Genomic DNA, 23159 nt, shown 5'->3' on the forward strand with positions numbered 1-23159 from the left:
CTAGTTCCTGAGGTAGCTATAGGATTTCAGCTAAAGGTGGGCGATGCCACGTCCATTGTGAAATTTTTACGACTGCTACTATAAAACCCTTCCTTACTATTACGGTTGTGAAATTTCATGCTTGTGGCGCATTTATTAATATATCATTATGTGAACAAAACTATTATACTCTTTAGCAACATATTGTAAGAGTATAAAAAGGCACTAAACGTGTACTTGGTTCTGAGCCCTATCTTTAGCGTTTTAATTTTTGAAAATCACTAAATCTAGTGCTAAAAGCATTAATTCGGCAGATATGTTAGTTGGGTAAACTTTCAACATTCAATGGAAATAAAGACTCCTCACAACCAAGTATTTATATGTATTTACACGAGTATTATTGAAAATTAAACTTTTAATGTTTAATGTAATTGACTGTTGATTGAAGCCGAGCTCGAATAACCTTTAAATTCATTCAATTATTTTCCGAAACTTCAACCTTTAAAACTCTAAATACGTACATAAACATATACTTATTATTTATGTAAGTTTATCTCATGCTTTTCCTACAAATGCGCACTGAAATGCATTAAGAGCTTATGCAAGCCCTGAATACATACTCACACGTCCATTAATGGACATTTCACGATATACGCATATATATGCATACCAGTATGAGCACAAATATATATGTATGTACACATGCAGTGCTTGTAAAATTTAATTTGATAGATATTTGTACACATTCGACCGGTTTTTGCTACACTTGGCTTTGATATTTCGACATATTTGAGCAATTTGTGATGTGATTTCGCCACGTGGGTCATGTTTTTCTTTCGAATCTGCTTGCACATGACAACATTACGCCCTGTATGTATGTTACATGCGATGAGGTGGCTTGTATTTTCATGGTAACTGAGTTTTTAATGAATAAAAATTCAAATATCTGCTCAAGTTGTCAAACATTTTCAGCCCAGTCAATCTTGCAGCTATTCACTTTGGAAAATCCTGTAATAAAATTTTTCTTTGATTGATTTACGCTGTCATGGGGTGTAATTGCCTGAAATCAATATCGGTGCGAACAAAAAATATAGAATATAAAACTCGCCGAAAGTGAGCTGCGCCACGCTGTCAGTACAAGTGACAATGCCAGACAAGCCCAGTTCGATAGACAGGCAGTGGTGAGTGAATTCGAACGGCCCACGCGGGTAGGATCCATTTATAGAAGAAGTGTACTCATATCGGTAATTTTTGAATGTGGGATGGAAGTTTAGTTGCAGATATTGGGGCATCGAAGTATTGATACAAATATATATATATGTAGGTAAAAATTAATGAATGGCAGAAGTGGTTCTTAACAATTCGATGAGAGATTCGATTGTGCAATATTTGAACGAAATCACAAAGCAACATGGGGGTATATTGAATTCTTAGAATTTGCAGATCAGAACAAAGTATGCGAAGTTGAAATAACTTTTCAAGTGAAGCAAAACTTTTTTTTATGAATCATTCTTCGAACCACTAGGGTTCAAATATTTTATTATACTCCTTTTGTCGAACGGAAGCTATAATTCGTGAAGATACTTTGTCAAATAAAAAAGTTTTCGATACAAGAACTGGATTGTGATATTGGATATTAGCGAATCTGACAAATAAGCAGCTTTTTGGGGAGAAAAAGACGTGTGCCACACATCAAAACAACATTTCCAAAACTGGGAGAGAGGCTCGAGTATATACAGACTGACGTATGGATAGACAGATAGACGGACAAGGCTAGATCGACTCAGCTCGTCATCCTGATCAATTATACATATATATACTTTATAGAATCTATAATGTTTCCTTCAGGGTGTTACAAAGTTCGTGGCAAACTCAATATATAAACCTTATTCAAGATATTCTGCTATAATGAAAAAAATTAAACTTGCTGTGCATCATCGCGTTCTTCGACTATCCTCTTAAAGACTTCGTCTCAACTAAGCTTTAAGCAGACTTACCATATACGAGCCAATACAAAAGAAGATTACTACTTATGGCAGTGTATGCGGTTATCAACGCAGATAAAAAATTTTTGCAATTGCAGTGATGCTCTTGGTTACAGTAGCAGTAGTAGACTGTCAAAAATAATTGCACAGCACGTCATTCAGCAGTCAACAGCTTTTTGCTGCAACTCGTCAGAGCAATGACGTTACATAGAATTATATTCCTTTTCTGGCAATAAGGGAGTGCAAAAGCATCAATACAATGTGCATTCGTATACGACATATACATACCATTTGCACGTAGTATGGGCAACATGCCGACTAAATCACTCCAGCGAAAATGTCAAATTCAATTCACCATTTCATTCGCAACATATGCTGGTAGTAATGTGTGAAGGAAGCGCAGCAGAATTGTTGAAGTTCAACTGAAATAAGTCGTAAAGTATAAATTTACTTGCTTTAATCGCTTTAATCCAGCTTAGTATTAAATTTAATATTGGATTAAACTATCGAATTTTAACTGATCCGATGCCATTAAAATCTAATCGACACTTATCTCTTAAAAAAGACCAGAACACACCATTCACTTCATTTATTGGAAACTTTTAACTCATATAAAATATAAAAAAATAAATAAAAAAGAATAAAGTAACCAATATTTGTTTGGGCATAGCGCCTGCTTATTTTGCAAACTATTCTGTAATTTCTGCCTTACCCCAAAGTGATCAAAATAATGTCTAAGTATGGAAACTTTTTTTATTTGACAAGATAACTTCACACAATATTGGCATAGCTCTTTAAGGCAACGCTAGAATCTCGGACCCCTATAGAATATAACTGCATTTCAAACTGACCGATCAAAAACAAGATGGCATTGACCGGTAAAATGTAGTTATACAGACTCGTATATATGCTATGAGAAACTCACCTGTGTATTATAGCTTCGGTGTAGCCGGAGTTAGCGTTTTAGGCTTGAAAAGTTATGCTCGGATTTCGAGAATTTTTAGCCTGTGAGTGTCATATTTACTTGTTAAAGTTCCGTTAACCATATTTGTTCCTAGGTTTATATTTGTAAATCAAAAGAATCTCATTAAATTTTAAAAAGTGTTATAGGAGAAGAAGGTGACGTAGTTGTAATCCAATTTTGCCCATATTCATACTGAGTTGTAAATATATGGTAACCTTAGTACAAAATTTTGTTGAATTTTAGTGGAGTAAATCTCCATAATCTCACTATATTATATAGCATATATTTTTACACTTTTGGTACTTTTGTCAAATGCTGCGTGGGCATGAGTATGTTCTGATTTTAGTTTTTACATTTTATAAATAAATCATAAAAAAAATTACATAAATGAACGTTGTCACTAAGTTTTATTAATATGGCGTTAGCAGCTTGTGAGAAATGTATATTTTTTAAAGGTTATCCTCAATTTCATATACCTACTACGATTTCCTGTGTCGAATTTGAGTAATAACTTTTTTTGTGACTTCGAATCTTAAAAACATTTCAAAAATAAGTCACATAATTTTCAATTTAGTTGTCTACAAAATTTTGATATTCTAATAAATATTTACAAAGGGTATAGTGGAAAATTTTTCAAATTATAGGTATTAAATATTGCACTTTAAATTCCCCACGAATGCTCTCTTTGAACATTGACTTATAGTAAAACCACATACATAGACGCAAATGACTTTGGATCTAGGCAATGGAAACTATTTGGAAAGATTTCGTATATTTCATGGCAGGGAAAAATTTATTAATTTAATTGAATTTGCTGCCTCACTCGAACGTCGCCACTAATATATGCACGTACTCGTACATACGTATCTAACGTACCCATAAAGGTAGCGGGAAATTTTACCGGCTGACGCACACAATTATTAAGCGATTTAATAAAATTCTACAAATTCTTTTAGCTTTTTATTAATATTTGCAGCCTCTCATTGGGCGCTCGCTATTTGGCCAACCGGAAGTTTTTAAGATTCACTCTGAAATTCTTTATCCCGGCAGCTCTTTTAGGCAAAGCAATGGCGTCGCGAAAACAATTTTCAGCAACCCGCTGCTACATGTCCACCTATGTATGTGTAAATGTTGGCATACCGGTGATGCATTGTATGTGGGAGAAACACACACACTCGTGCATATTCATGGCGTGGGAGTGCGGGCACTTCGTTGTGTAAGCTTAATAGGAGCGCATTCGCGGTGTTTGTGCTTTCTTAAATATTTAAATTATTGTGCACACATACACAAGAATGTTTTTGCAAATAATGTATTTATAATGAATCACTATAGATATATGCACATACAAATTTATTATGTATGTAAATCATTTGTTGTGCTGTTTTGTTTGTGTATTTCAGCGATCCCAAATCGGCTTACATAATAAGATGTGGGAGTATATGAATTCGCGGAAGCATGTCTTTGTGGGCACATACGATGAAGGCATACGTCGGGTGCGCACATCAAAAGGCAAATACGCCCTGCTGATGGAATCGCCAAAGAATGAGTACGTAAATGCCAGAGAACCCTGTGATACAATGAAAGTCGGACGTAATCTGGATACGAAAGGATTTGGCATAGCAACACCGATTGGATCGCCTTTGAGGTGAGTATGCGAGATTGCATATTTATATAAATTTCGATTATATAAGTAAGAGGTAAGTTGAAAAAGCATTGTCGAAATGCGCATACCAGCGAGCAACCTGAGCATACCTCAATAGCATCTTTGATAAAATATTGTAAAACCTGAAAGCTAAGAGATTAGCTAATAGAGATGGTTTTAAGTATACGCATTACGAAAGTCGAAAATCATTATAGGTAGCATATGGGAGTTGGCGTAATTCGTGAACTGATTTCACACATTTTCGGCATTAAACTATGGTATACCCAGTGTCATATTTTCATTTCATTCATTAAGATACTTTACACATTGATTGATTCGTGCGATATAAAATCAACCGGAAATTTAAAATTCTTTTCATAGGTATATGGATGCTAGGACTAATTTTCACACAAAATAATTATTTTAAGCACAAAGACACACTGTTATTGGAAAGAAATTCTCTCCGAGTTTCATTAATATAAAACATGTATTGAACGATATAAGCGGTATAAATTTAACTGGAAGTCTGAAAATCTTTCTATTAGGTATATGAGAACTAAAGAAAGTATTGATCCCATTCTACCAAATTTGGAGAGAGAGGCATACTATTATCAGGAAAATACTGTTTCTGAGTTTCAAAAATATATTTTACAATTTGACCGGCATTTTCAACAAAAAGGTCGCAATAGGAACTGGGATAAATATATTCGGTATCTAAAATTTCGAAGGTATATATCCGACTTTGATCCTGGCAAGTTATAAGAGTATGAAATATTCGGTTACACCCGAACCTAGCTCTTCCTTACTTGTTATATACATAACTCCATATCTAACTCGATTCAACAAAACTATAATAACATGTAACATTATGTTGCGAGAGTATAAAATTGTTAAATTATTTGCACCTCGTTATAATTTATCTGCAACATTCATTATGTAACATGCAATTGAATAAAAATACATACAACATACATGGAGAAAAAACAGCTTCCCTAGTACCAGTGATAGATTTTTCCGAGCGATTTTCGTCTTGACAAAAAATTCGGTCCGGTTCTAAATCATTCTCATGAGATTCGAATCTAGGCTCATAGAGATATCATGCAGATAATTCTAAATCGAAGCAAGCATTTGTAGCTGTTGCTCTTTCTGAAATATCAGCAATTTAATGTCTTTTCTTGAATCACTTAACAAAGGATTACGTATTAAATGTTGTGAGCGAGCAAATAAGTGTGAGTTATTTTGATGACAACAATAACACATGGCCCTAACATTTTAATACCACTTTTGTAGTACGATTTGTCTTTTTCCTCAAAATAGGCCTCAGTTTTAGTAATAACCTCTTCATTCAAGCCATCTAGGTGTGAGGCCCGGTAATTTTCAGCCAAATAAGAGAATATGTACATAAATGAGCTATGTATGTACGTGTATATGCATGTACCTACATATGGCATATACTATATAAAGAAATGAGTTGTCATACAATTTACTTCAATATCCCTCGAATCTGAGAACTACTGAACTATTTTTTTTTAAGGCAAAAGTGAGATTAATTTTTTTGCTGTACTTCCGAAATTTTGCGAAATAACTTTACATCATTTTTCATACAACTTATATGCCTACTACGTGTACGAAATTACACCAACATAGCAACGCACGTATGCACACGCCAGTGCACAGCTAACGAACGCGTCTTGTCTTGCCACAGCTCTATGCATTCTTCGCTGAATGGCTGGTAGCAACATCAAAGGCTGACTGCTGCCAACAGCAACAGGAACCAAAGCAGTCAGCTGTGCAGGCAAGCAAAATGTTGTATAATGTATGCCAGTGGAATTTCTTTATTAAAAATTTCTCCTTTAACATACTTTTGTATGCATATGTATTCCATAATTTGGTATATATGTACGAGTATGTAATGTGTAGACATAGAGGATATGCTTGATTGAAACTACATAATGTAAAATACTTCTGTAGATACATATGTATATACCCTATACACGTTATAGCTATACTCAGACCTACTTTTAACCTTCCGAACTTTCAATGAAATCTCTTATCCTTTCGTACAAGGCTTTTTTTCACCGACTCCTGCTCGTTTTCAATACAATTAATTGTTGTCTGTTTGGTTATTCTAGTTATTCATTGTGCTATTTTCTACCTTTTTTCATTTCATGCCACCAAATGGAATAATATGGACATGCAACCATCAACAACAACAACATTAAAATACCACATGCTGTTTGGCAAAATAAAAAACTTCACAACTTAACGGACATACATTAAAAACGACTAAACACACAAACATAAAAACAACCAACTAAACTACCAATCCTCCAATGCTTTTGATCCGACTAATCTCATGCAACGACAAACTTTTGCAAACCACATGACCCACTAACCCCATAAATCCGAAACCAAACCGAACTATTTAAATATCTATTGGGCAACTTTCGGCATATAAATGTATTCCGCACCAATTTATTTGCTCCAATACTCCTCATATACACATGAACTAATTTGGCCGTCGCCACACAGAGATCCGATTAATTTGGCTGTGCTATCGCTGAAGGAGAATGGTGAATTGATCAAATTGCGCAATAAATGGTGGTATGACAAAACTGAATGCAACCTCAACAAGGACAATCAGGAGACATCACGCAGTGAATTGTCATTGAGTAATGTGGCTGGTATATTTTATATATTGATTGGTGGCCTCTTGGTGGCTGTCTTTGTGGCTATCATTGAGTTTTGCTTTCGCAGTAAAGCGTCCGCACAAAAAGCGAACGGCTCCATGCTGAGTTCAGCGTCCGGTGGTGGCTCACATCAAAGGAATTCTCTAACAGATGCCATGCATTCTAAAGCGAAATTGACTATTCAAGCGAGCAGAGAATATGATAATGGTCGTGTTGGGGTAAGTTAAAAATGTATTGTATTGGTCGCCATTAAAATTTACACACACATGAACATTTAATCTGAATACCAATATATTTTATGTCAATGTATTGTATGAATTTAAAAATTAAAAGGAATTAAAAATATTTTAAAATCGAGCCGAAAGAAATTGAAAACATAGTCACCTGCTTGCATATCGTTAGTTCTTAAAAAAATAATTCACAAAAAATAAAAGTATGAAATGTAGAAAATATTATGTGACGAATACCTTTTTATCTTATTAAATCTTTTATACTTATAGAGTGACTGGCTACTAAATTGCCAATATTGGTGACTATACATGTCTAGTAGTATTACATGTTAAATAAAATTTATTTTCAGTATTTCTGTGAGAACTCCATCCGAGCCTGGTGCTTTATTAGTCTTCAGCTAGTGCGCGGCTTGCTGCAGTTACTTTATTGCGAAACGTGCTATATTTACGAAAATATGTAATACATAGCGCCATGTTTAGGGAATAGTGTGGATAGTCATCATAATACCCTGTATATATGACCTTTAGTTTTTGAGATATCAATCTGAAAATTTGTACTCATCCTTTTTACTCGAAGAAGCTGCACATTTGTCGAAACCGCCGATATCGCATACTGATATATCATATCAGATATATATATATATATCTATAAAGCTGCCATACAAACTGAGCAAACAAAATAAAGCCTTGAAAATTGGCACGAATTATTATCCAAAGCAATGCCACAATCTCCAAATAAATTTTTTAAATCGAACAGCTATAGTATATAGCTGCCGTACAAATTGAAGAATTAAAATGAGGTCCTTGTGTGGAAAACTTTTATTATTTTCCAAGATATCTTAGGTAACAAAACAATCTACAAAGAAATTGTTCAGATCGGGCAACCATAGCATATAGCTGAAATAAAAACTGACCGAACCAAATTCAAGTTTTTGTATGGAAAACTTTTTCAAATCCAACCTATATAACTGACCGATCAAGTTCTTGTATGAAAACTTGAAACTATGAAGGGGATTACCGCTTCCCTGCAGTCGAAGTCAACGTTTCTTCCTTTTTTCATTGCATTTGGCTCTGGTTTTGGCTCTAGTTCCATGAAAATTTTATAACGAGCTCGATTTTAGAGCATAGAATATAGATGCTTTGAAATCTCTACATTAGTAGACGTGTGCACATTTGTATAAAACTGTTATGCTTCTACATATCATTGTTTTACACAAAATCCATAAGAGCCACTGTTAAGGCGGATATAAAGCAATCCAAATAGTGCATCCGGCCCGTTACAATTGCTGTAGCAGCTATCGAATATGGACAGATAAAACTAGTGGAACTATGCAACATATCAGGCTTTCGCTGCGTTATGACTATAATAACCAGGCAGTTAACAAAGTACATGGACCTACGTACAATTTACACACGCATCTGCATACTATTCAAAGCATAATATCTACACATTTTCCACTGGCGAACGCGTTAACGTTATTTGTGCGTTCAACTAAACGCAACTGCTGAGCTTAATATGCATAAATATACAAAAGCATAGCACACACACACAGACCCCGCCCCCCTACCCCCCACATATAGAGACGAACAATGCAGTGGGCATTTAATCAGTCGCCATAAGGGAGATACGAGCATGGAATCCACTGAGCGTTCATTTGGCTGTTGGCAAAATGTGCTCGACTGCTCGCTTGCCTGCTGCTGCTTGGGTGCCTGACCGTCTAGCATTGTACATCCGTACGTCCGTACGAAACGGCTGACAGGCAGCTGAGCAACAGACAAATAGAAACAAATCAGCAACCAACAGCCGTGGACTAGCTATTTAAGCTCACACACATATACTTATGCAATACGTCTTTGACGATACAGAGAATGCTCGGCGAGAATGAGTTAAGCCTAAGCCATGCACAACGTACACATTACTCTGTGCAAATATGTCTATGTGTGTGCATATCTATTTGCCAGCCTACAGTAAAAGTTGGCCCGAAGGCACCGCTGCAACGTAGCCAACTCGTTGCATGCTTGTGTGCGCTGTGAATATGTATTTGCACTTGTAACCCGTGCACTTGTTTGCTTTCGTACTCCGCATGGCTGAATAATCATCGCGTTCATTAATACAAGCCTTGCAGGCGCGTAACAGCGATCAGGTCGCCGTCGTCGTCAGCTGTGTCGGACGAAACGTTCAACTAATGACTGACACGGGCATATCTGTCGCTGAGTGACCACACTGGTCTACAACGAGTACAACGCACACGTCTACATACGTATGTGTGTTTGCAACCGCAACGCTGTTCAGCAGTTACCACTACGCTACTGCTTGGCTTAAAATTCTGCACATATTCTCTGCTGAACGGGTGTGTTGGGCAAGGTCTCTTATAAAGCAAACTGTTTTATGTTTCTGAAATTAATATGAATTTACACCAATGCAACAGCAACAGCAAATAATGTCTGCTTAAGTAAGGCGAGGAGGTTAGATAACATAGCTACTACTTAGTTAGACTGGCAGTCAGCGAGTACTGTATACATTTAGCATATGTGTTAGTGTATGCACTCATATGCCTCCGCATACATATTTGTTTGGTCTGATGTATCAGTTTCTCTTATGTTAACTGCACGCCAGTGACGTCTACACCATCACACCGCATCTACCTCATTTTCTATACATGAGTCAGTGTACGTGTGCTTGTGGTGGTAATGCAGCGCTGTGCATACAATTTTCGTATACAACAAGCCAGCTAGCTAGCAATTTTCGGTGCATGTTTGAGTTGTAATTAAATGTTAGAACAGCAGGTATTTTGTAATGATGTATGTATTTAGTGGCTTGTCATAATATGTTTGATGCAAGTAACAGCATTTGGTAGCTGGGTTGGTGTTGATTGCTTCCTGATTACTCATGTAAAATCTAGGACGCCGAGGAGTAAACCATTTTACTTAGTCGAATTTGTAGTGGCAGCCTATGTTATGCATGCATTTGTACCCATTTGTTAGTGCTCAATTTTATTAGTTTGGAAATTTTTGTTTAAGCTAACCATTAAAAAGAATTAGCAAACGTCAAACGGCTCTGAGCGTCATATGATATTTGCACTTGTTTGAGTTAAGAATAGGTTTTAGAGAAGAGATATACATATCTGTTTGTAGGGATCAAAAGTATACTTGCTAGCGCAATATGAATTTTTATATTGATTATTTTTTAAACTTAAATATATTTATATGTACTTTAGCTATAAATAAATATATGCCTTAGAGTAATAACAAGAATCTCATGAAGCTCAAAGGAATTAAATCTACCTCCGACAAAAAATTCATTCCGATTACATAATGCAACCGGTGTTTAGTTATCGGTCTACTAGACCCTAGTATTGTATTGTAGAAGAATTTTGTATTGCGTATGGCTACTGATCTTATTAGATTAGAAACGCCGACAACCCCATGGTTTACATTTTAAGGCTGTACTGTTTAAAATTTGAGCAAGAATTCATAAATTGACACAAAAATAAATTGAAAATAATTTAAAACGAATTGAAAGGAATTACTTAGCGAGATTTAAATTAATTTCCATGCTCGTCGAGATAGTAATATATTCCTATGCATGAAATGTATCAGCGACTGAACTTAATAGTAATAAATTATTTTACAAAGCTTGAAAAGCACTAAAATATTGTAGATCTTGGTTAAAATTATTATAACTATTTACTATATATGTTGATATGACAACCCATCAATAGGCAATGTGCTCGTATATGGTTAAAAAAATGTCCAATTAAACGAAATAAATATTCAGCTACATATGTTCTGCACTTATTTTCACATAAATACGAAGTGATTCGATTTGAATACAAATATGTGTGTTCCAGTAATCGAATACTTTGATGTGATATCGAAACAACTCGTTCGATAATCCATATTCGCATTTCCAAATATTTGAAAAAGAAAAACCTCTGACATGTGTTTTTTTCTTACGTACACTCAAGGGAAGAAAGGGCGAAGTCGCTTTTCCACGGATGAGTTGAAGAGGAGGGGAAGGTTGAAGGAAAGTTTTCTGTTGATAGTGCTCCATTAACTTGAATTACTTGTCCTTCTAAATGTACACTGTCCTATTGGTACACATGCTTTGAAGCTAAAGTTTTTGGATGCAGAAAATCATTAAAGCTGCATTGAGGAAGGTGATCTGCTCCACTGTCCAGCTTTCGTTAGATTAAGGTAGATGCAGCTCGGTACCAATACCTTCTTAGAACCAGGTGAATTGGCTGTAATCGATATTTGCCGTATCAACAAATTTTTGACAGGTCGAAGGTGATTCGACAATATGCCACGGCATCACAACTATATAAATTTGGTTTGGAAGGAAGGTTTTTGTGTATTTACTTTGGTACAAAACGATATATATATCAATCTGCTTTAAATAGAGGTGCACATTTTTCAATTAAATAAATTTCTTAAACTGCTTCCGTATTCACATAGTGTCTTACACGATGAATTAATTTCGACAAGTTTATTAAATTTTAAGTCAAAGCCAAATTTAAACTACTATGGATAAAAAGATAAAATCCTGCGCACTATATCATACTACACTTTCACACATACCTATTTCTATACAAATTCATAAACTTATATTGAACTTTGTTGTGGTCACAACTATTATTAATGTTCAAACAGTACCTCAATTGTGCCTCTTTGCAGTATTATCCAGCCGGACAATTAAGTGCCGCATCTGAGGCCGAAACAATGCACATGAATGCGCACAGTCAGGTTTGACATGAACATGCGCAGGAATCGCGCCTTTGACGTACACCCTGCGCACCAACAATACGCCGCATAATGGCCAACAGCCGGCAGGAAACGGAGAAGATGTTGAGCAATCATGATCAAAACGCAACAACAATGCCGGGCAGCCAGAATAGTACGCTCATGCGAAATCCCGATGTAAATCATCCCTACGCCAAATAAATATATATATAAATATATATACATACATATATACTAACTTAAATACAGATAACAAAGAGAAAAACAAAAAAAAAATATATATATATACTGAAACAACATTCAAAAAAGTGGAATTAAGCGTGTGAAAGTATCAAAAATAACAACTAAACAAAATAAACCAGGAGCGTATATAAATATTACTAAGAGTGAAAATAAATAATAAATGTGTTATTATATAAGTAAAAACATAAACAAAATCATACACACAACACATTTTTAGTTTGAAATTAGTCAAGTAATAAAAAACTCTTTGCAAACATGCAGTTACATGCAGAATACCCGAAAGTGAAACAATAAGGCAGTGCAAATAAAAAATTTTACTTGTATTATAAATTTGGACAAATAACTACTTTTTCAATTAATATCTTATTTCTACCCGTTTTTTCTTTTTTCGCCTACCCGATTTTTACCTAATATGCCCCAATTTGACGCTTATTTTAAATACCGAGTGGTAAAAAATTTTTCTAAATATAGAATTTAGAATCATGAAAATAACTGGACAACATATAATATACCAATCAATAATTCAGGGCTCGTGCGCCACGGAACATGCCACCGCCGATTACTTACCTATTGGATACTAAGAGTATTTTTATAATAGAAGAACTTTTTCCTCCTGGCTGGCTTTAACGCCATACATAGACCCATAAGTTTAATAGAGACTTTATAACTAATGCTGATACTTCATCCAGCCCCTTGACTTGCGAAGCTCCTAAATGACTAAGCCGGGTTTTAGTTAAGACCGGACAGAGGCAGAGGAGCTCCAGCGTCTCTCTCCGCCTACTTTCCACATGTATCACGTGTGTTAATAATAACATATGGCTCGCATGTGATGCCATTGAACTTGGCAATGTTTTGTTATGGGCATTTGCTATCATGAAATAATCATTCTCGAAATGGCGTCGGGTAGGTATGTTCGAGCTGATATAGCGCACGTTTAGGCTCTTAAACCGTTTATAAAAAATTTATGTTTTGAATATTACTTTGCTAAATTGCAGTTTAAGCAAAAAACACATAAAACATCGGGAAAAGACATTTCATCTTTCCTGGCATCATGCGACCGAAATCATGTACATATGTACATGTTGGCGTTCAAAATTTTCTCTGTGATGTGAGTCGAGTTTTTGGCAAAAAAGTCGCGACAAACTAATGCAGTATGACATGTTGCTTTTGGGCACTTTTGGCACCAATAAAGACTTGGCGCGTTTGAGACACCAAACATTCTTCAAATTGGGCTGAGTCCTGATTTTCAATCCGTCGCTTTTCAAACACCAAATCTTTGATGTTTTGGACGGTAGATGTTGAATTTCAAATCAAACAGAAAATAAGAAAAGCGTCTTATTGAAAATTTTTTAAATTAATTTAACTTTAATTCTTTCATTGCACACTTATTGCTTTGGTTCCCAGAGCAAGTGTGATGACAACCAAGTTTTCCTTGCTTTTGACTGAAAGTAGAAAACCATTTAATTTAAATTGCTAATATGTATATGAGACCATTTTCAACAATTATAAGCATTTGTAAACATTTGAAATGTTAGAAAGTCACTGCAGCCTAAAGCCTCTACAAATAGCAGTGACTACAAAAGCTTGCGGCATGCGTAAATGCAAATTGTTTCACTAACACATATAGAAATTCTACACAGCCTAATTGAACTAAGTAAACTCAATAAAATATTTTATGTACATACAAACATACAAATACATACCTGCGTACACATGCAGTAATTTAGAAGTAAATTATCTTAGGCTTGGTAGTATCAGTAGATATAATCTATTAAATCAAATCTGAAAGTAAAATCAAACATTGATAAACAAAGTAAACAAAGAGGTAAATTATTAAAGGCTACAAAAAGTCAAATAACGGTATAATTAAATCTTGTAGAGTAATTTAAATTTAAGCAGAGCATTGGCTCTTAAGTTAAAGAATAACAAGAAATACAACAAAAAACGCTGTAAAGGAAGCTAAAGGCAACTACGACAACAATAAATTAAATGCTAAAAGCACGCATTCATAAAAAAAAATAGATATAATATATATAGATGTATGTTTGTATGTGTGTATCACAAACGGAAAGCGACATATAGCTGTAAAGAAACCTGAATGTAACTAATTGTACGCCAAAAAAAGTGGCAACATTTTAACTAGCAACACAGCTGCATTTATGTAGAAACTCATACATATACGTATTTGCATAGTTGAAATGATGTGCGTGAGCGTAAAAGTGCTTGCATGAGTATGTGTGTTTCCTTGTGAATTCTTGACCACAATAATTAAATACTTATATGCTACTGCAGAACACACACACGCAAACAAACGCACAAGCATATAGTACACAAAGGACAACAGTACATTCATATGTGTGTGCATACGTATACATATACATCCAATTTGCATGAGCATGTTCATAAAGAAATAAGTTAACTCAACAAAAGTGAAATACAAAAACTACTCACAAACAATACGAATATGTTGGCATACATATTTACATACGCATAAACTTAGGTTAAATGAAAACTGCAATTAATTGCATTGAAATGACTGATCACTAAACATTTTTAATTATTATATGAAAACAAAATTAAGCAAATAAATTAATATAAAAATTCGTAGTATAAGTATTAATAAATAGATATATATGTAAATGCAAAATCCTTGCTAAAGCAATGAAAAAGTGAAACTTAAACAAATGCATATACAATACATATTTGCATACATACACACAAACACATATATATACATAGGTATATGAAAGAAAATATATTAACAAACACATGCATTTCCTAGGCTTGTCGACCGCATGATAACTTTTAGTGACAGCTGCTCACTCTTTATTATGCAATCACACACCATGTCATAAATAGTTTTTTGTGAATTTATTATTACACAAGTGTATTATTTAATTTTAATGATTTTATACGCACTTTTTGTAAGTAATTTACCTTGATTTATGCAATTAGCATAAAATATTTATTTCGACTGAAAGCGTATATGATGCGTTTAAAAGCCCATTGATCGATATAACTGATTTATTTGCAATGCCTGGAAAAACGGCAAATGACCTCCGCAATTAGTTATTTCATTATGAATAATATTCCTGGTATATTGTGGCCTGGTAGCATTCGATAATGACAGCTTATAGGTAAGTATGTGCATGAAAAAATTAGTCGTTATAAAATTTACATTTGCTATTTAATTTCAAAAATATTTACACAAGTTAAAGTTTACATATAGAATCATACGAATTTAAATAAAAAATTGTTTGGCTTTTTAGGGGCGAATAATCGAAACTTTACTGAAGTCTTTGGTTACGTTTCGCCTTTCGTTTGTTACAGCTTGTTAGGTCTTTATTAGTTTTGTTTAAACAATTGCCCAGTAACTCTTTATTGGCTTAAGCTCTGGGCTCTTTAAGAGCAATTGTCAACATATTATATTGGGATTTAAAACCATTTTCCGTAATGACATGCCACTAGATCAGGCCCAAAGAGTACTGAGTACTTATGAAGCCATATTAAAGGCAAGGCGATATTTGGGATAATCAAACACTATTGTATTAATATTTTAAATGTTTAATTGTATATTTATACATAGAGGAAACCTAAAAAAGCCCTATCCTAAAATATATTGTCTGTAGAATTAAAAATTGACTACATGGCGGCGTTTAAAAAAACAAAAAAATGTAATCCAAAATTTTGTTCTTTGTTGGCCCGCTTAATCAAATCTAAAAACTGGAAAGTCATTGTATTTAGAACGATATACAGAACATACGATAGTAATCAGATAATTTGTTTCCGAAAAATCCGATTAAAGATAACTTGGTGGAGCAATCAGTTCTGAGCGGCTACACTTTAGAAGGCTGTAACTCAAAAACTGTACGAAATATCGATTTAAAATTTTAGTGTGGTGAAATAATTAATGTGAAAAATATATATTTAGAATATTCTGGAGCGGATTATACTCATTCACCGTCCACCACATCACATTTCATGATTCCACAGACTTCTAAAAGCTCAAGCCCAAAGCTTTTAATATAATTTCAATAATAAGCATGAGTGAAAAGATAGCCTTTAAATTAAGTCAGAAAATTCTTCAAGTTGTTTTATTAAAAATAGTATAAATTTGGAGTCAAACACCCGTTCAGGATCAGATATATTCTTCAAAGTGTAAAATATAAAAAACCTGATAGTTAAAACTAAGAGTTGGGAGTCGTAATTTTAAAATTGAAATTGACGAAATTAAAATGTGACGAAAAGAGTCTAAAATTTAACAAAATAACTTAGTAAGAAGATTAAATAGAATATGCTTATTTCACATCAACCATTTCAACGAAATTCACTAAGTTTAGCCGAGTTTTTGATAACTAAATAAAGACCACTGTCTATAGTTCAATTATCAACTTTCATAAAAATATTGCATAATAGCTTCACTGAACATTATTGAACTCCTTTAACTAATGTTCACTATGCCTCCTTATGAGGCAAGTCAGAGATACAATTTTTGAGCCGCATTATGAGTTTAATATGTTCTTTTATTTATATTTGTATTAAAAAGCAAAGTGTAATGGTCCTCCATCATTTCGATACCGGTTCAATAGTGTGAAGCTTCGAAGGCTTTAAAATGGGTATTTAACAAGAAGGAAATTGTTCTCCTCATTTTAGCGAAGCGTTTATCACATGTTGTTGTTTGCTGGCGTTCCAAGTCGTATGGCCTTTCTGAACTTATACTCTGCAAATCAATACTTTTTTGTCGAATATTTTTAGGCGGATTAGCCGTGGCGCTTAGCAAGTCATTGCCTTTTATCAACAGGGTCAGGATCTAAACTAAAACTATGAACTTTTAAATTTAAAACAATTGAATAAAACAACATCAAACTTATTCTGATTAAGATTAATACTCTGTGACAATTACAGAGATTTTTATATGTGGTGCGATATCTTTCAGCCCGCGCCTTAAACGACTTAAAAATGTATTTTATTTTATTATTTTATACAAAGGCCCCCGATCCTCTCTTCTACATACTATATATTGTTTTTGTTAAAATTGTAGCCATATAGCCTTTTCTCTACTTCACGCAAAGTCACTTTTACTTCATTTATCATACCATAAGGAGTCGTCATATGATATTTTCTTTATGCTTTAGAACCAAATCGTTATAAAAATACCAAAATGTATGTATATTACTACAAACAAAGATATGAAACTAGCCACCTAGCAAATTTATTTATTAATTCATTTTATATTTCTTTTTTTTATTAATAATTACCTTTATATAAAACTTACTAGTTTATTCATCCGTTCGTTACAAGTTTTATGGGAAACGATACGCATTACTACTAAGCCATCATCTTCCACGTAATGAAAGATTAAATGCAATAATAATAAGAGAAAACTGAAATTGAAAGAATATAAATGTTGTAAATGAGTAACATGCATTTATAGTTATAGATTTATTAATAATTAGTTCATACGTACTTACACACATATTACTAGACACTTAAGAGTAACAGTGCTGTAAAAATATTTCCTTGTACCCTAGTCTAAATAAAACAGTATTTAAATAAACATGTATTAAAAGTGCAGACTAAATAAATAAACAAATAATAACTGAATTAAAAAACATATATATTAACTAGATAATAATATGGTACTATTCACATAGCTAAAGTGCTTAAGTCATATCAAAATTTACAGATTAAAAAAGGTATATATATAAATATATACAATAAATAATGGGTAATAATATTTGTATTCTTTAAAATTTACTTATATTGAACATTTACGTAACATAAAAATTGTTAAAAATTATTAATAAAATTTTACTTTATATTTATTTTTTCCAAAAACTAACCAAATTCAGTTTAGATAAAAAACGACGTAAATCAAAACTACGGATAATAAAAAACCATATACAAGAAACAACAGCATTAAACATGTCAACATCAAGACTTCGATTTAAAACCACTAATAAAATGGAGAAAAATAAAAACTTCCAAATCAAAACGAAATTAAACAATAATCAAAATCAACCACTAAAAGTCAAAATATTTAAAATATCTAAAAAGACATATTTGCATTTACCACATACAAACATGATGTCTGCTTCTATGCATTAATATATATGTGTAAAAATGTGTGTTCTTATTTTTTATACCAAATTATTATAAATAGTAAATACATATATAAAATTATTAAATTGATATAAATCAAATATTTGATTACGATAATGTGAGTAGTTAAAATTTATACAAAATATTTAGTTGCCACCTAGTTTAAACTTGATATATGGTATTTAGATTTAATTATACTATGTACTAAGAAGTTTTTCGAAAACAAATATAATGATAAGTCGGTACAGATTGTTATCGTAAACTTTAAACATATTAATTTTAAATTAAATATAATAAAATAAACATAAAATAAATAGTCAATACTAATGCTAATAATTATAAACAACAATGAAAAATTATAAAACTGTGAAATTAATAAATAATAAAGAACATACAAAAATGCTAAATTTATAAAAGAATATTGGAGCATATTTTATTTAATACTAGTAGATACCCACCTCAGTTCTCTGCGACATTTCGATTAATAAAGTGGGATATTTTTGCCTAATATTAAGTAATGTAACAATATTGCTGTCGTCCACTCTACCGTAAAACGTTAACTCCATCCTGCATTTTAGTTTTACTATATAATATAAACTCAACTCTGGCGCAATATAGTTACTCTTGATCCCTTCTCTTATCGATATAATCGGAATCGGACCTTTATTAAGCATTTACCATCTTTTAAATGCAAATAAAGTCTGATGAATTTTGCTCCAAATACTGCTCGAAAAAACAAACGTTAAGTTTTATGGTATAGATAAATTTTCCAAATAGTTTCTGCTTATGTTACAGCAAGTAAAGCGTGGTTATTTGGATTCTCCACAAGAACATGATTCCGATCGTTCAGTTTGTATGGCAGCTATATGCTATTGTGGTCCGATATCGACACTTCTGGCAAGATGAGAAAAGAACGTGTTCAAAATATCAGATCGATATTTCAAAAATTGAGGGACAAGTTCGCGTATACACACATAGACGGACATGGCTAAACTGTCTCAGCTCGCCATTTTGATATCATTTATATATACTTTTTATAGGGTCTAAGACATTTCCATTTGGGTGTTACAAACATCGTGACCAAATGAGTATACCTTATTCAATGTATAAAAAGAGAAAGTTGATGTCATTTAGAAAGAAACTGTTATACTGATTTAAAGTTCACTATATGAACTTAATACTTGCTACTTTACGATTGTTGAGGACCTTGGTGAACTTAACTGTAAAGCTTATTGGCCTTACAGTTACATAAAAGCTCGGTGGCACAGACAGAAAGCAATTATGGTAAATTATAACAACAAGTTACCGTCAAAGCTTACACTTGTGCAAGTTGCATAGTTCCATTAGTTATCAGAAAGCTTATTAAGCTTTAGGGAGCACCTAAATTGGCAAACATACTTATGTTAAGTTTCGGTTTTGTCGTAGTTACAAAAAAGCGCTAACCGACCAACGTAGTTGCAGTATGTCAATAATTGTTGAATAAAAAAGTAAGGAATGGTAAAGTTCGCTTGTAACCAAACATTTTATACTTTTGCAACTTGCAAGAATCAAAGACGGCAAAATACCTTTAGGTGTTGGCAAAACTTTCTATTAAAAAATATGGCAAAAGGTTCAACTTTGGTATTTTATGAAGTTATATTATAGGTCAAAGACTCATATAGTTTTATTGTTATATTTTACAATTCTTCAGCTAAAATTATATTAAAAACATTTTCAAATATGATACATGTGATATAAACTCAAGCGAAGAGGCTAAATTTATTACATTGAGGCCATGTGGAAAACGTCAACCAGAGGATGCAAAATCATTACACCAAATCCTTTCAGCACTAAATCATTAATATAACTTCGTAATTTTTAAAGTATCACACATTTTGACCAACCTAAACGGTTTATAGTCAGCTGGAAAATTGGAAATCACTTACAGGGTATATTATAGGCAAAGAAGGAGTATGTTACATTAACCTTTGGCATTGTTAAGGTATACTCGAGAACATATTTCCAGCAAATTTATAAACAAATAACTCACGAAATGTTCGGTTAAAGGTTTGTAAAAATAACATAAATCATGATGTGTACAAACGAGGGTTGCCTTTCATATTTCGGGATTAGAGAACGTAAACAAATATTAATATCCTCCATACACTGTTTAATGCGTTTGAAACAATTTTTTTAAGCACTTTTGTCGCTGTGATTAAGGTGTCGCATCAACCGCTTCTTTAGGTGTCGAAAAAGGTTGTCCTATTAGTTTATTTTTTCAGAAATAAAAGGAAATCATTCGTTGCCAAGTCAGGACTACATTTATGGTGGATGACTCATCAAATCGATGTTTTGAGTGCTCAAATATGCAGTTGTTTCAGTCGATGGGTGAGAGCTCGAGTTGTCGTGGTCAAGACTGATCCGCGTGCGGCGGTTGGTTTTCCTGATTTCTCGAAAGACAACTGGCAAACAATTAATTGTGTACCACCCAGAACAACAACTGATTTTGGACGACCTTTACGAAATTCGTCTTGTCGACCTCAACATATCATCGATATACACTAGTCGTTGAATGAGCTTCACCGCAAAAAATTTAATTTAGTTCATCAATGCACAGTTAATCCACGTCGATAGTTGTAAAAACTAACAGACCAAAAATGTTCGTAATTTAAATTACTGTAAATAGCACAAAAAGCGCTCGTATGTCAAAACGAGCTGAGTTAGTATAACAACAAAAAACTTTACGATAAAGTTGTGAGTTACCAGATGGCAACAATAGGGTTTTCAAATCCCACAGTATAAAAAGCAAAGCAAAGGTATGAAGTAGATGTGAATTGGGTATTTCGTATACTAAATTCACATTTTTTCGGCGTTAGACCGTACTATAACCAATATTACACGTTCTTCTAATATATCTTACAAACAGACAGATATATGTGGAATAAAATCAACCGGAAGTTTGAAAATCTTATATTAAACAGGTATATGGGAGATAACGGTATATTGACCCGATTGTATCTATTTTCGGCAGTACTACATACTTCACATACCATCAACAAAATATAAGGAGTAAAGTCAACATGGTGCTTCAAAATCCTGATGTTAGTTATATGGGTTGACCAACCTTAACGGTTTATAGTCAGCTGGAAAGTTGGAAATCATTTATAAGCACACAGATGCACAGTTATTAGAAGAACACGTCCACTTAATTGTATTTAGATATTTAACATATTGGCCGATATATGCTGAACAAAGTCAGCCGGAGAAGTATTGACCCGATTCAACCCATATCTGTTATACAGACAATATAATATTATCAGGAAAAGATTCCCTCTGAATTCCAAATATATACATATCTCAAACATTGAATGATGATTTCGGTAATAAGTCAACTATCGACACTGAGGTCCACATCTTCGGTTATGGGACTTGAACAGCTACGATCCGATTTGGACAATTTTTGACTTGAGAAAAGATTTTTCCAAATATATCCATAGAACCTTGATTTGTGTATTCGAAAGTGAAAAAACCATATGGAATTTAAAAAAAAATTAAATTGTACTATATGAGAAGTCATTATAGTGAAAATGTGCGACCCATTTTTTAACTGCAGTTATAATGTAATCTTCTAACGTTTCCAAGATTATTATTAAGGCAGTTGTCGCACTTGGAGGAATTTGTGACTAAATCATAGCACATTATGATATTTCGAATAAAGTCAGCAATGTGTCGATGTGCAATATCCCCTCAGAAAACAATGCAACCTATGTTTCCTTACGATTTCTAAATGTTTACTCAACTTATAGTTTACAAGGACAGACAACTCGAAGTTAATTCGTCTTATCATCCTGACACTTTGATAAGAAAAATTCAAAAAATTTTCATTTCGAAATATTTTTTTTTCGAATGTCCTTCAACTATTTATTACGTAAGGCAAGACGGTTTTCTGGATCTTAGAACTAGTTATTTTTAGCAGCGAAAAAAATTTCGTAGATTTTAGCGTTGCCTTGGGTAGCGTTGCCTAATTATGAGATGATATATTATATTATCAAATATAAAAGTTTTCTATACAAACACTTCATTTTGATCCATCGGCTATATGCAACGCTGATCTGATATCGACGTGTTGTGAGCAGCATTTGGGGACAAGAGGTAGCGTTTAATATATGTATATATATATATATTATATATGGTACATACGTACACTTTTAAGGTAGTTGTACAATTATTTCATAAGGTTTAATAATTTGATTTTCACACCGGTCGTATATATATTTATATATATCGATACATCGTACATCATTACATACATTGTACATCGACATCTCAAAAGCTGAAAGACTAATTCGCGTATATACAGACAGACGGACGTGACTAAACCGATTTAGCTCGTCACTCTGCAAGTTTCAAAGCAACCCTTTCAGGGTATAAAAAATGTTTGAGCTACTAAAACATGCCTGGTCGTAAAAAGGTAGAATAGTTTATTTAAAAAAAAGTTGGTGCGTCTAACCTGTATTCACTATGTATTTAGTAAACATACTACATACTTACGATCCATGAGCTTTGAGCACGCGTTTTCCTCGAGAATTAAAATATCAAAGC

General features: G+C 33.3%; 1 protein-coding gene across 2 annotated transcripts in view; it reads left to right on the plus strand.

Moving 5' to 3' along the window:
- Window positions 1-16027, plus strand: part of LOC106623625 (Glutamate receptor IB) — a 103242-nt gene extending 87215 nt beyond the window's left edge. Inside the window, exons 14-16 of one of the 2 annotated variants that reach the window (XM_036362452.2) lie at window positions 4329-4573; window positions 7103-7478; window positions 12144-16027. In XM_036362452.2, the coding sequence (XP_036218345.1) occupies window positions 4329-4573; window positions 7103-7478; window positions 12144-12242 (720 nt within the window). In that variant the 3' untranslated portion in view covers window positions 12243-16027. The remainder of the gene's footprint in view (window positions 1-4328; window positions 4574-7102; window positions 7479-12143) is intronic. The other variant, XM_036362461.2, reaches the window with a different exon arrangement.
- The last annotated feature ends 7132 nt before the right edge of the window (window positions 16028-23159 follow it).

Source organism: Bactrocera oleae, chromosome 6 (genome assembly GCF_042242935.1).
Source record: "Bactrocera oleae isolate idBacOlea1 chromosome 6, idBacOlea1, whole genome shotgun sequence".
Taxonomy (NCBI): Eukaryota; Metazoa; Arthropoda; class Insecta; order Diptera; family Tephritidae; genus Bactrocera; species Bactrocera oleae.